At 39.7% G+C, this 14,291-nt stretch overlaps 1 protein-coding gene across 1 annotated transcript in view; it reads left to right on the top strand.

The window, feature by feature from the left end:
* The first annotated feature begins 2,507 nt into the window (after positions 1–2,507).
* Positions 2,508–14,291, top strand: part of PRSS12 (serine protease 12) — a 48,926-nt gene continuing 37,142 nt past the window's right edge. Inside the window, exons 1-2 of the mRNA XM_015823287.1 lie at positions 2,508–2,913; positions 11,990–12,128. Coding sequence (XP_015678773.1) covers positions 2,508–2,913; positions 11,990–12,128 — 545 coding nt within the window. The remainder of the gene's footprint in view (positions 2,914–11,989; positions 12,129–14,291) is intronic.

Genomic DNA, 14,291 nt, shown 5'->3' with positions numbered 1-14,291 from the left:
CCAGATCCCTAATCACCTTCATTGCTCTTCTCTGCACTCTTTCTAGAATCTCAACATCTTTTTTATATAAAAACCGAATGCAATATTTCAAGTGTGATCAGCATGATTGTTTCATTTCAAGTATTTGAAAACAAGCGTGTTCACCAAGCCCAAGAGAAAAATGTTTTGCCTACATGTATCTGCAAAAACAAATTCAGGAAAAGTAGTATTTTTGGTTCATATCAGCTTTATGGATCAGTTATAATTTTGCATAAATGAATGTTAGCATGTATGTTTATCAAACATTTTTGCATATTTTTGCTTGGGAAAGGTGAAAGCTATAACAGAGTTTTTGGTGCTCTGTGAGTTGCTAAACGAGGATTGTCTATATGGAAAAAATAATTTAAAAATTATATATGAACATTTTAAAAATTTGTAATTACTGGTCCAGTGAAAGTAGCCATGAATAAAGCAAAAGCTATGAAACCTGTTTGGAATTTCCCCACTTCAACCTACACACAATGCAAACATGCCTAGGCAACCTCTTTCTGCTGGGTCCTCACAATGTAGTCTTTCTCTCACATACCCAACTTATGAATCTATTAGGTATGTCGCCCATTACCCCGGAGGAAAGTCATGTGACCCGGAAACAGAGTAAACAGAAGCAGGATCAAAGTGCTATGCAGACAGCCCGTGTCAGGCCAGTTGTTTTCTGCCTTTTCAGCCTTGGGCAGGGGTGGGGAACTTGAAGAAAGGTGGCACTATTCCATTAATTGCAGCAGATTTGCCACCTAACTCCTCTTAGGCCAGTGGTTCTCAACCTTCCTAATGCCGCGACCCTTTAATACAGTTCCTCATGTTGTGGTGACCCCCAACTCTAAGGGCTCTCCAAGCGCGCACCGACGCTGCCCACTCACCCGCCGCGCCCGGGGCTCAGCATGCCTTGCCTGTCCTCGCCTCACTTCCGAAGGTCGCCTGCCTGGCCGGCTTCAGCAGGCCGGAAAGGGGGGGCAAGAAGGCTGCTCTGCTGGCTCCGCCCAGTCTGATTGGAGAAGCGCCCAGGCGGGGAGAGGGAGAGAGCCAAGAGAGCGACAGCACTGGCAGACCTTAGTTCAGCCTCCTCGCGGAAAGGGCCATGAAGCAGCACAGCCTCCCTTAGGAGATGCTCTACGGAAATGAATCCGGCACTGCACAGGCCCCCAGCTCGAAGCCGTGCGGAGACGGATAGAGGAGCGGTGTCTTGGTTCCTAAGACCATCGGAAATATGTGTTTTCCGATGGTCTTAGGTGACCCCTGTGAAAGGGTTGTTCGACCCCCAAAGGGATCACGACCCACAGGTTGAGAACCGCTGTCTTAGGCCAAGGTGTCTATTTCTAGTTCCTGGAGACAGGATGTGTGAATTTCCTCAACTTCATCAGTACCCACATTTTATTGAATCAACTTTGTTCTGAGTTCCCAGGGGACACTAAACCCGATTCACCAGACAGGTGCCTCCAACATCCTTCACCGCCTGACTTTGGGAGTCAAGGTCTGCGAATGCAGCCACCGAAAGACGGAGGCAAAACAGCTCTCCTTTCAAAATCCTGGGTCGGCGCTGTTTCTTATGAACGGCCGGCAGCTCCAGTCTTCCCTTGGAGGGTAAGCGACGACCACCACTACTCGGGCTCCGGTTCGCAAAAAACCAGAAACAAAACAAAACAAAACCCGCAGCGCTGTTAAGCCGGTTGCCGCGAAAAGGAAACTGGCGCGCGTTCCGACGCTCTCAATATTAAGCTCTCTGGGCAGAAGAGGTTGAAAACCCGGGTGCCAAAAATGCAGCTTCTGGCGAATTGAAACACGCGCTGCCTCTGTCGGTTCGCGGCGCCCTAGCGCTCCAATTCCAAGCTCCCGGGGCTCCAGTTGGTAGCCCCGGAGGCCACACAAATCCTCCGCTCAGGTTCTGAGTTTGTTGTCTTTCACGCTGGGCTTCAGCGGAGGCCCGGAGAGTCCTCGTTTCTCCTCCGCTGTCGGGCTCACGACGCCTAGTTCCTGAGCGCGTGCAATGCATTTGCTTCCTCCCTAAGTACGCTCCGCAACCAACCAACCCACCCCCACTCCATCGCCTTTCCAAACCACGTACGATTTTAAGAGAAGGGTGGCTGGCCTAACAGAGGGTAGGATGCGAGTTTCCCCGGTACGGGCAAAGGTGCGGGCTTGTTCTTAGCGCAAAGGAGCGGTGAAAAGAGGGGAAAGAGCTGTGCCGGCTGAATTTCTACCCGTGCAGAGTAGTGGGGGAGCGCTGCCTACGCCCCTCAAGCGCAGCTGCTTTAGGATGGAGAGCGCCGTGCGCTGAAAGTGAAGCGCCCCCTCCTTTCCGGCTGCAGCGGAGCCAAAGAGCGGCGGGGGCCCTGCGAGCCGGGAGAGCGAGAGCGAAGGCGGGGGCGAGGAGCTGCGCGTTCACCCGGCGGGAGGTGCGGCTCCGCCCTCCGCCTTCCCGGCCGGGCTCGGCAGCTGAGGGGCGATGGAGCAAGCCGCGCGCGGCTGGCAGCATGACTTTCGCCCGTCTCTTTCTGGCCGCGGCGCTCCTGCTGGTCGGGGCGCTTCCCGAAGCCGGCACCTCCGCGGCCAGCCGCTTCGCTTCTCCGTCTTATTTGTCGGCCGCTCCTCGGGGCCCGGCCCCAAAGCCGCCGCGCTCCCCGCCGCTCCAACCTCAGCAACCCGCCGGCGGGGGCGGCTGCCCGAGAAACGGCGGGCGCTTCGTCAACGTGACGGAGTTCGGCGCAGGCTGCTTGCCCTGGGCGGAGGTGCCCACCTTCCTGGACCGGACGCCGCAGGGCAAAGGGCTGCGCGGGCAGCGCAACTTTTGCAGAAACCCGGACGGCAGGAGCAGGCCCTGGTGCTTCTACCGAAACAACCGCGGCAGGGTTGACTGGGGCTACTGTGACTGCAGGCAAGGTGAGGCAGGAACTCGGCGCCAGCTGTCATTTCTTGCCGGGATCGGACGGGTATTAACGCGCCCGTGTGAACTGCCCTTGCCTACACGTGTCCGGGCGCTGAAGGGTCACTTGGCGCTCAGGCGAAGCGATATTTCACACCTGATATATTCTACCGAATATATTTTATTTGAAAGCATGCGGCGTGATCCGTGCCTATCGGGCTAGGGCGCCTACAGTTAACGCTTGCAATTAATTCTGCAGACTTTATAAGAAATAAAGTTAGAAATAAATGAAGCAAGGGAAATCACACAGACGCAAACTTAGCCTTTAAATGAGGACATCCTCTCGTGTGCATGACTGTTTTAAAGCCCCAGTCTGATCGTTGAGGAGAAAACGGATGTTTGCAACAGTAATCCATTAGGAATGTCCTCCTTTTCATCTGTAAAATGTTGCAGGATTAATAGTTTTATCAGGAGCAGAATTATGCTTGCTTGCCCTCTTAATAGTGCAAGAATGCAGCCTATGTCTGCATTGCTGAACACCTGGGTTAGAATAATTTAATCTGCAGGGAAAGATTTCCAGGATAGGACAGTAATTCCTTCAGTGTAAAATTTTTTTGCTTCTATTTCCTGTATGTGTTTGAATGTGATTCTGTTTAATCTCTCTGGCTGTCATGTGTATGTTGGCTAGTGACCGAATATAAAGATACAAAAGCTCTGTTCATAGACTCTGAAGTATCCTTTGTACTGATGAATGATGTACATCAGGGATGGAGAAACTATGGCTTACCAAATAATGTTTAACTATAACCCCCAGTTTTCCCAGCCAGATTGACATTAGTGAGAGATATAAAGATCTAGCAGCCTTTTTGAAGGAAAGCAAGACTGATTCTAATCACTCCCTGGATAGAGAGTTACTTGAGACTGAGAGATATCTGGAACTCGCTTTATCAGTATCTGTAGAATTGGCCTCTGATTTGCAATACTTGACTATCACAGGTAGTGTTTGCTTGTGATACATTCTACCAACATGTATTTCGGTAAAGTATAAGTAACATTTTTGTCTATTTCATATGTCAGTGGTTTACTAACCACTTGCATGTGTGCTCATTTGTGACTCTGCATATAAATCATAAAGTTTCAATGGAACATTCCAAAGTAGGTGTTCACAGAATAAGTTTCCTCTCAGTCTCAAGTAACTCTCTATCCAGGGAGTGATTAGAATCAGTCTTGCTTTCCTCCAAAAAGGCTGCTAGATCTTTATAACATGCCGCGAGATGCAAACTAAAGAATAGAGAACTGTTTGGTTCCTGCATAATGGAAGAAGATACACATCCAGTAATATGACCAACACCTCTCTCTCCCCGGCTCCCAGTTGCTGCAGTTATATTCAGTCACTAGAATTGGGGGACACATTTTTAAAAAGTGTTTAATTACTGAGGGTCAAGAGGTATATATCTTGTATGAATCCAATTATTCCAAAGATTACGTATATACAGTGTAGCTCTGGATGGGATAAAAATAACTTTGGAGAACCCCCAAATCTTTCTTTCTTTGGCCAGCAGTTTTGTTAGATTCCTTCTGCTGAAGATCTAGATGTCTAGTTGTGCCCACCTATGTCATTTATGGTATCCACACTGTAGACTTGCCTTCTAAGTCCTAATCAATACTTTGTTGATTAAAAAGCCCATTCCACATTGACACTTTTATAAGAGGTTCCATGCATCAAGAAATGTCTGAAAGATATAAGTGGCTAACTATTTGGTTACTCGCCCAAACCCTTCTTGGCAACATCTGGTTTCATTTGGTCTTGCAACAGCACCAACAAGCCCTGAAATTATTGCTTGTTGAGGCTTGTTTATTTATTACTTCTGGTATAGTAAGATACCAGAGGGAGGATGAGTGAGCAGGAGGGACAAAAGTGATTTGGTTTTAGTTACTACGGTCAGCTGGTGATCTGTTAGCATATACAGCCAGTTCTTTAAGCATTTAGAATTCAATGCAAATAGACTAGCTCTTCATTTTGTCACCTGAACTGTGTTCAGTGCCATCTCATTTATTTTTAATAAACGTGACCATTTTATTCTTTACCATGTTGAAGAAAAGTGCGCCTCCATATGCATTTTGATGTAAACCTGTAAGTCCCTTGTACATCATAAATAAATGCTAAGGTTATTAGTCTCATATCACCTACCTCTGATGTTTTACAAACACATTTCCAATAGAAGAAAATGTATATAGCTCAGTGTTAAACTGTGGTGCCCTTGGTGCTCTCTGAGCTACAGTGTTTGTTTGCAGACCTATCCAACTAGATAACATTATGAGTGCTTATTAGCATGCAGTTTACTCTCTGTTTATACATAGTAGCTTGCCTTGCCAGTTGTTGTAGGGATGTTATTTTCTCCTTGGTAGTTCCTTGATTAGGGCATTGTTTTCTGCTTGTTTATCTGGTGTTAATCCCTGGTTATCTGGGTGTTGACTACTGGAGAGGATATGTTGTTGTTTTCTACTTGACTTTTTTCTTTTGAGTGGTATGTAAATATGGTTTATCACTATGTGTCCATTGAGGGCTGTTGTTTTTTTTTAATGTCAAGCTTCCAGGAATTTTCTAGTTTTCGTGATTTATATCTTGCCTTTATTATTTTACCTTGGAAAGGATGCTCAGTTTCCCACTTGAAATTATGGTTGAGTCTGTCTATGTGTTGTGCTTTCAAAGAAGTCTCATTGATCAACAAGATTATTATCTGCTAATACTATGAAGATGCCATTTAAAATAAGGGTATAATTGAAATGTGTAATGCTTGGAGACTTCCGTGTTTTAGAAGAAATGAATGGAGAGAATCAATAGCTATATCATAAATAAACACCAGCGATTTCAGCATGTTTAGAAAATATCAGAATTGGCTGCAAGTTTCTTCTTGTACATAGTATCTCATCTTGCCTCATCCAGAACACTTGGCACTTAAGTGTTAACAGAATAAATCTCATTTATGCTAGTCTGAATTCCCCTTCCAGCTTGCATTGGAAAGTGTAATAAGAGCTTCTCCAAAAGGTAACAGAAGGCATCAGATGCTTCTATTTGGGATTGATCCAAAGGAGGTCTTATTGCAAAGCTGAATATATACTGCGTGAATTGGCTCTTGATCACTTCAGGTTTCAGTTTGGATGCAGTCCAGAGAAAGACACATGCAAATCAGATTTATAGAATCTTACTTGAAATAACTTCTATAGTAATTTCTTTCCATAAACACATTAAAGCAATTCCTTATTCCAATATTCTGAGACAAAAAGGGAAATAGAAGACATTTCTTTCCTAAGCTACTTCAGTCCCCTCCCCTGCATTTTGTTTCTCTTCATTTTGTTTTTCACTGTTTTTCCCCCATTTTGTGTGAATATTAACCAGTTAAGTAAAACTCGGTCAAACCTATGTAGGATTTTAACTAGGATTTATTTTGCTTTGATTTGCACCAGCACTTTTTCAGTATTTTTTTTTCCAAAGACAACTGCTGCTTAGTAAGCACGCATATTGTATTGGCTTATAAAACATAATATAATTAAGGAATACAGTATGTTTTCACATATTCATAGAGTTCACATGTGTTCTATAATCAGTGGTTGCAGAATGAACATAATGCTGCAATGGCAACATAGCGGTGGAAGTGTGGGAGATAGCTTTGCAGTTTCAAGTATTTTAAATTTGGTAACTTCAGTTATTAGCTCAAAACTATAGTGCTTGGTCATTCACAGCTATCATATGAGTAAGTAACAATAATAACAATTTTTACTACTATTATGAAGATTTCCTTCCAAATGACATTTTATTTCTAGGCTATGTATTTGTCAAAGAACATGATATTTTTTACATTTTCTTTTCAGTCAGAACAATCCAGTGAGGTAGGCTGGGCTGAGCAACTGGTGTAACATCACTCAGTGAGCTTCCATGATTAAGAATCTAGATTTTCCTTATTATTCTCTCTCCTCTACAGACTTTTTTTTTACCTCTGGAAAATAGATACTTCATATTTGAAATCATTCCCAATGACAAGAGAGGTGTCCTTAGTTTAGACATGATCATTACTAGATTCAAAGAAATACTAGCTTCTAGGAAATAAATCATAGAAGCAGTCTGCCAAAAATTGAATATTGAAAGAAAATATTAACATGAAAATAGGGATGAGTCCTAGTGTTAAATGATTGCTTATGCACAGGTAACACTGAATATAAATAAATGGTGAATATAGAATTTTGACCAGTTTGATCAATTTCATTGATCCTTCTGAAATCTGATGTTTGTAAATCACGTCAATATATTACACATAGACATAGATTCTTTGCTTTGAAATGGTTGTACACCTAGCAGTATGCTTTACACAATTTACAAAAGGTACAATTCCTTTGAAGAATTGAAAGCAAGTGTAAATTACAGCAGGCAGGGCTGTGAATGTACTACTCTGTACCTTGTGTAAGGAACATGCAGCTGTCCCAGCTAAAAGTCATTTTGGGTGTAAGAAATTGTAGACAAGGCAAAATTCATGACTTGAATGCACGGAAGTACCTTTTCCTCTTCAAGTCCAGCACACAGTTGTAAAACTGAATATATTTGCCACAACTATACATTTAACAAGGTAAAATGGAGCTGAAAATCAACTGAAAAGTAACTAACATTTTGATAAGGATTGTTTTATTCACTTAACTTTCAGTATGGTATCAAGGGATGATACCATATCCACAAATTGTGAATAGAATGCACAATTGCATATGACATACTTACATTCTTTACATAGTTAGGAAGGGAATGTAGTAAAAAGTATTCTGAAATTTCTTGTTTGCATAGTTAGGAGCTGGCCAACTCGGTTTAATCTAATGACCTAAAATAATCTCTAAATCTTCATTGTACAAAGCAAAGCCTAAGGGCTAGAATAAAATAGTCTGGAATTTTTTTGTGTTGCAACTTTATCATATTTGTATCTTTCTTCAAATTCCAATAGTCAACATGGCTTTTTAAAAAACAAAACAAAAAAAACGTAAGTTCACACCAGTACTAGCTATTACAACAAGCATTAATGATGAAAATAGTTGTGTAGTAATATCTGAAAGGCTACATCTTGCCTATATTTTATATAAAGGAAATACAACATTAGTCCATCTTTGAATTATAGAACATGCTGCTTCTAGAAAGACCTTCTACCTCTAATTAGTACATTATGAGCAAAGTAGAATTAACAGTTAAAAGTGGCCATAGATTGATGGGTGTAGATCTTAAAAGATACAAAAGTGCTAGTTAAGGATAAAAAAAAGAAACAAAGTTAATGAAATGTATTAACTATGAGATACCTGATGTTTCAGATATTTAAAAAAATCTATTGGTGTCAATTTTGACAATATCATGGCCCAAGGATGGGAAGGTCTTAATGAAAACCATAACTCACATAAACTTTTAGCTGTCCCGTTTCAGATCTCACACTCCCACACACAGTTGCTACATGAGGAAAACAATTTAATCAAGGCTGAGCAAATAATAGACAAGGGAAGAAATGTAAAGTTTCTTGAAAAGAAACTTGCCTGGGTAGTTTTGCTGTCAATAGAAACCTAGAGAAAAGTAGTCAAAATCCATGCCAATGTTCAGAGAGCTAACCCAGGTTTCTTAGCCAATCCAAGGTCAGAGTTTCATGAGAATGATTCACAGAAATAGCACACCAGAGCAGGAAATCAGAAAATCCAATTGGGACCATGAGTCGGGACTGCCTCTTAAAGCAGGCTACATCCAGCTGTAGATTTAATTTCTTGAGCAGCACTGAGCATCTTTGCTGTGCTCTCCACTGTATTCGCAGGAGAGCTTGGAGCCCATGCAACATAATCTGATTGCTTCAGCTGTTCTAATAGTGCCTGTATTTGATCAGCCACTTTGACTCCAGGCTTGGCGTCTCCTGGGTCTGACATTTCATTGGTTCAGTTGGAGTCACAGTCTGGACCATGACATTAGCCTATTATATGTGTCCACTTTGTAGCTATCATAAAAAAGGAGAAGGCTAAGTGTCTTTAACTTTTTTCTCAGTTCACTCTGATAATTTTTAACATTGACAATTGATATATACAGTTAAATCTTTTAAAGGTGAGGCATTCATATTTTATCTGCCATACAGTATTCTGAAAAATAATACTCACTTATGCCCATTTCATATAAGATTGGTGGACAACGCTTGCCTATACTGGACAAGAAAAGCATATTTAAAAACACAAATCAAAAATGTTAATTAATTTAGAAAATATCCCACAATGTCAGATTGACATTAAGAACTTCTTATTTGTATGTACTGTATTTGGAGCTTTCCATATTTGACAATTGTTTATTCAGTAATATAGATCTTACAATTTAAGTACTTGTTTGCTTCATTCCAAGAATTTATACATTCCATAAATTCACATGATCTGCTTGTGGTCAGACATGAATAAATACCGTATTTTTCCATCTAAGATGCACCCTTGTACAAGATGCTCTGGCAAGTGAGTTTCTCCGCGCCAATCAGCTGTTCGGCAGAGCGCCGAACAGCTGAGCCGGCAAATCTGGAAGTTTGGCTGGCCGACGATCTTGCCCCCTCCCCCCTCTTGTTAGTGGCAAGCCCACAGGGGCTTGACACCTGCACCAAGCGGCATGGCAACCCACACAGGCATGCCCTGGGCTGCGGAGGTTACCATTATTTTTCCGTGTATAAGACGCTGCACTTGTATAAGGCACACCTAACTTTTGAATAGGGTGTTTGCAGGAAAAAATAGCGTCTTATACATAGAAAAAATCGGTACATTGTTTTGCTTGAAATAAACTCCTATAACTTTGAGTCATGAGAAGTTAAATAAACTGTTTTCTTTTTTTATAAATATTTTATTAGATTTTATACAGGTAGGGAAAGAATAGGGTGAGTACGGGTATGGGAAGGGGTAGGAATAAGGAATTCAGGATAGGGTAAGGGGAGGCACAGTAATGGGGTAGCCCCCAACAATAATCCCATGCTTTAACAAGCAAATTACCGTCCGGATATACATATCGAGTAAGCATAGTTTATATAATACTAAACAGTTATAATAAGTAAAGTTGACTATAATCATAGAATTAGAAACTAATAAGTAAATACAGTTCCTTTAAGTAAATAACCATAATTAATAAAATATCAACTGATTCTATCGCCACTAGTAGCTAAAATCACTAGTAATAATGCTGTTATTAACATAGAAGATAAAGCTTAGTAAAAAACCTATTGTTTATTCTATTTAATTTCAAGCTCTTTTCTCGTTCTATTGTATTTCTAACCATTGATAAAAAAAATTCCCAAGTTTTAAAATAAACTGTTTTCTAATTCCTTGAAATCTAATGGCAATAAATGAGAGGCAAAGCAATCATACACAGACTTTTGAAATGTTTATAAGAAAGGAATCGTTTTATAAAGTTGATATTTCTTTGCCTGTATACCTTAATCACAACAGTTACTAAACAGGGGCTAGAGAGAAATACCATCAAGGATAACTCTGTTACTACTTGAAATCCCTAGTCTACACTCTTCTGAATTTCAGCCTAGTTACTGGGAGCAATAAAGTAGCTAGATTATAAACAATACTTTTTCTGTAATAAGTCCATATCTCAATACTGGTTAACCTTATTTATAGAAAAACTATATAATATTTTAGTCCATAAGACATTTACTAATTTTATTAAGTATTGTCTGTTGTTATTTTGTTATGCTGTGTAAGTGGCTGTAATGGATGTTTTGAGCTTTTAGGAAGTAATTGCGTTCACTAGGAGTCTATGGAGATTCTCAGTCATCCAGGTCATAGTTATCCCAAAGATGCTTTTCCACGAAGCAACTGGACTTTCTTGTTTTTCTTTGAAGACGTTTTGCTTCTCATCCAAGAAGCTTCTTCAGCTCTGACTGGAAGCTTCTTCTCATCCAAGAACCTTCTTCAGCTCCATTCCCCACCATCCAGTCAGAGCTGAAGAAGCTTCTTGGATGAGAAGCGAAACATCTTCAAAGAAAAACAAGACAGTCCAGTTGCCTCGTGGAAAAGAATCTTTGAGATTCACTAGGGCTGGTAGTGTTGTGCCTGTCAGATATTTGTAATCTTAGAACCTTGGCAGTCTCGGCTATTTCCTGCAGCTACCTTTGCCTTTCTAAAAGATTCTGGTAAATGAACAAAAAATAGAAATTGACATATAATAATGAAAAATACCAGCCTTTACCATCATCTGTATTTTAGGATACTTCTGGAGTTTTTGCTCTGTGCTACATTTGGGGATATATTCATCTGCTCAAAAGAATGAAAGAAATAAGATGGAATCTTGGGTTTAGAAGGGTAATAGGAGTGTCATCAGCTTGCTTTCTGATAAATTAGTATTATTTGATTGACCTACTCATTTTGGCATCCATTTGTGGAATAGGCCAAGTTTCATAATAATAGTCATCTTTTGGTAGTGCCTACAATGATAGTATGGTACTAACTTTGCTACTGCTGCCCAAATTTGGAAAAAAATGTCCATAGTGAACACATTAAGTGCAGTTGTATTAAACTATTTCTATTGGATAGATTGATTATAAAACATACCTTAAGTAATGTTCATATCATACCAGTGGCATGACAATGAAATGATAGAGAAGCTGAAATGGTCTAAAACAGGGGTGTCAAACTTGCAATGTCACATGATGTGTCGCGACTTTTTTTCCATTGCCGGCAATGGGGTTGGGCGTCGTTTCGCCATGGCGCATCTGGCCCGCGGGCCAGCAATTTGACACCCCTGATCTAGAAGAATCTGAATGAACTGAGGACTTAGCTGATTGACTTTTGATGCTCAAGCAGTTTTAATGACAAACCTCAGATCCAGAAAGTTTGACTGTATCAAAAAGTGACATAAACCATTCTAGAGCAAGGGTATGGCTTATATTGTTTATATATTTTGGTTCAACATGCCTCTTTCAGATCACGCCAAAAATAAATGCCACACAGAATATATTTCTTTCTAAATGTGGCATAATTTTTGTTCATAGTTTGTAATGACTATATTACCATAATCTCTGAAATAAATTCACTTTTTTTGACAAAAATAAACAGGATCAGTAAGACTTAAAGGTGGCAGAAATGAGTTTGAAGGCACAGTTGAAATATATCTAAATGGAATATGGGGAACAATCTGCAGTGACCACTGGGATAATGTTGATGCTTCTGTGATATGTCAGCAACTTGAACTTGGGTAAGTAAATTAATGTTGACTAAATAACACTATTTTTGGAAGTTTTTCCATATCATTTGTAAATACAAAGGCAGTTACTTCCAAATTTCTCATCTGCTACAGTGCCTGAAACATAGCTTGCATCATTATATTAGATAAATGGATTAATAGATAAATCGATTACTTCTTTTCTAGAATGTTAATGAGTAATATTACATTGATTACTTTAAATTCATTAAAAATCATAACTGTACTTTTAACAAGTAATATGCTATACGCTATTGTTACAAAGAAAGGTTAAAATGTGATTCAGTATTTCTTGTGAAACAGAATGTTAATTTGAACAGATGTTACTTTTTTATTTAGGGTTAGTCTGTGCAGTTCTACTAAAGATAGTGAGTATGACTCCAAGCTTGCTTTATAGTTTTTAATCTTCTTTTCTTTTTCTTTGGTAAAGGGGATAAACTGCTTAAATTTTAATCCTGAAGATTTAAATTTTGCTTCTTGACAAGGGGATATCTATCTAGATGAAAGTAAGAAGTTAGTATTTTCCGTGTCTATTTGTTTTCATCAAATGGTACTCCAGATTTTTGGAGCCCAGTTTTGATAAGACTTACAGAGATGCATAGATTTGATGCAGTGAAATCCAGGATGCAGAGTATTTCTATGGCTATTCTATAGAAACTAAAAAATTGTAACTTTCCTGCTATAATGAATTCAATGGGAACTTGGTAATATATGAAGTTCAACTTTTAATGAAATAATGCTTAAATTATCTTCAAGTCCTTTTTTAAATGTCCTTCTCTTTTTTCTGGATCCTTCATGTTGGCACATTTCTTTTTCATTCTGTCTACACTGCACTGATTTTAGTTCCCTTTAAAATAGATTATGCTTAAAGCAAAAATATTGAAAGGCTTATTTGGATCTTAGGGATTAAGGAAAAGCTGCAGTCTTGCCTGCAGGGCTAATTTCCCATATATGCAAATTTCTATAAAAGAAATAATATGAATCCTGTGCAAATTAATCTTCAATAGAACATAATAGCCTTTTTTGGTCCACACGTACAAAATTAAATATGTTGTTCTGTATGATGCACAGCAATATATACTTGCCATTTTCTGCATGGATATGATTCTCATGTAAGAAACTTGTAATTTAGTAAATAGATAAGGCTGATCATATATAGATCCCATTTTAATTCATGTTACTAGTCAGAGCTAAAATAAAGCAAAATAGTATAAACACAGTTCTATAATTTTTCCTTTATGATATTGAGTGGTAGCTTGTGTCTTATATAGCTAAACTGGTTATCCCTAGAACAGTGGTGGCAAACCTATGGCATGGGTGCCAGAGGCGGCACTCAGAGTCCTCTCTATGGGCATGCGCGCCCTCGCCCCAGTCCTAGGCCTTCAGCTGGGTTTTATAAAACCTTTTCGCTTTAGGCCTCCGCCACCATGTACAAAAAAAAAGAGGTTCAATCAATCAGTCAATTTCAACTTCTTGCGGGGAAAAAAAGATCTTGCAAAGTTGGAATTGATTGATTGAACTTTTTAGTCCCACCCAGTCTGCTGTTACCACCATAGCCACGCCCACCCAATGGGCCACACCCACCCAATGGGCCACACCCACTCAGCACCCGACGATGCATAAGTGGGTTTTGGGTTGCAGTTTGGGCACTCGGTCTCTAAAAGGTTCGCCATCACTGCTCTAGAATAATGTTAATTCTTGCCTTATCTGTATAGAGAATGTCTGTTTCAATCAAGCAGTACAGTGCTTTGAGAATAAAAAAACCTTAAGACCAAAGTACATTATAAATCTTTGAAGTGAACAGAACAAGAAATCTCACAGGGAATATTAAACAAAATATGTTCAGACGTCTTAAGGGCTGTTGTTTAAAAAGGATGGATCAACACTTGCCAAGCTCAGCCCAAATCCAATCTCTATGAAGACACTTCCTGGTATTGAAATTTGACTACTGTGATTCTAAACTGTAACAGTTTTGTTACACCATCTTGTTAGTTTAATTTACAAATGTTCCTAAATTATGTAGCAAATTTATTAATTTTTCTCACATAATTTATTTTTTTATATTTATATATTTAGCTAGCATCGCTTTTGAATAATTCAATAATTCAAAATTTTAGTCAATTACTTAACATTAAAAGCTGAATTAATTTGTAGCAC

Source organism: Protobothrops mucrosquamatus, unplaced genomic scaffold, assembly GCF_001527695.2.
Source record: "Protobothrops mucrosquamatus isolate PMUCROS unplaced genomic scaffold, P.Mucros_1.0 scaffold1825, whole genome shotgun sequence".
Classification (NCBI taxonomy): domain Eukaryota; kingdom Metazoa; phylum Chordata; class Lepidosauria; order Squamata; family Viperidae; genus Protobothrops; species Protobothrops mucrosquamatus.
Note: the sequence above shows the minus strand (reverse complement) of the source record. Positions and strands in the feature narration are given on the sequence as shown.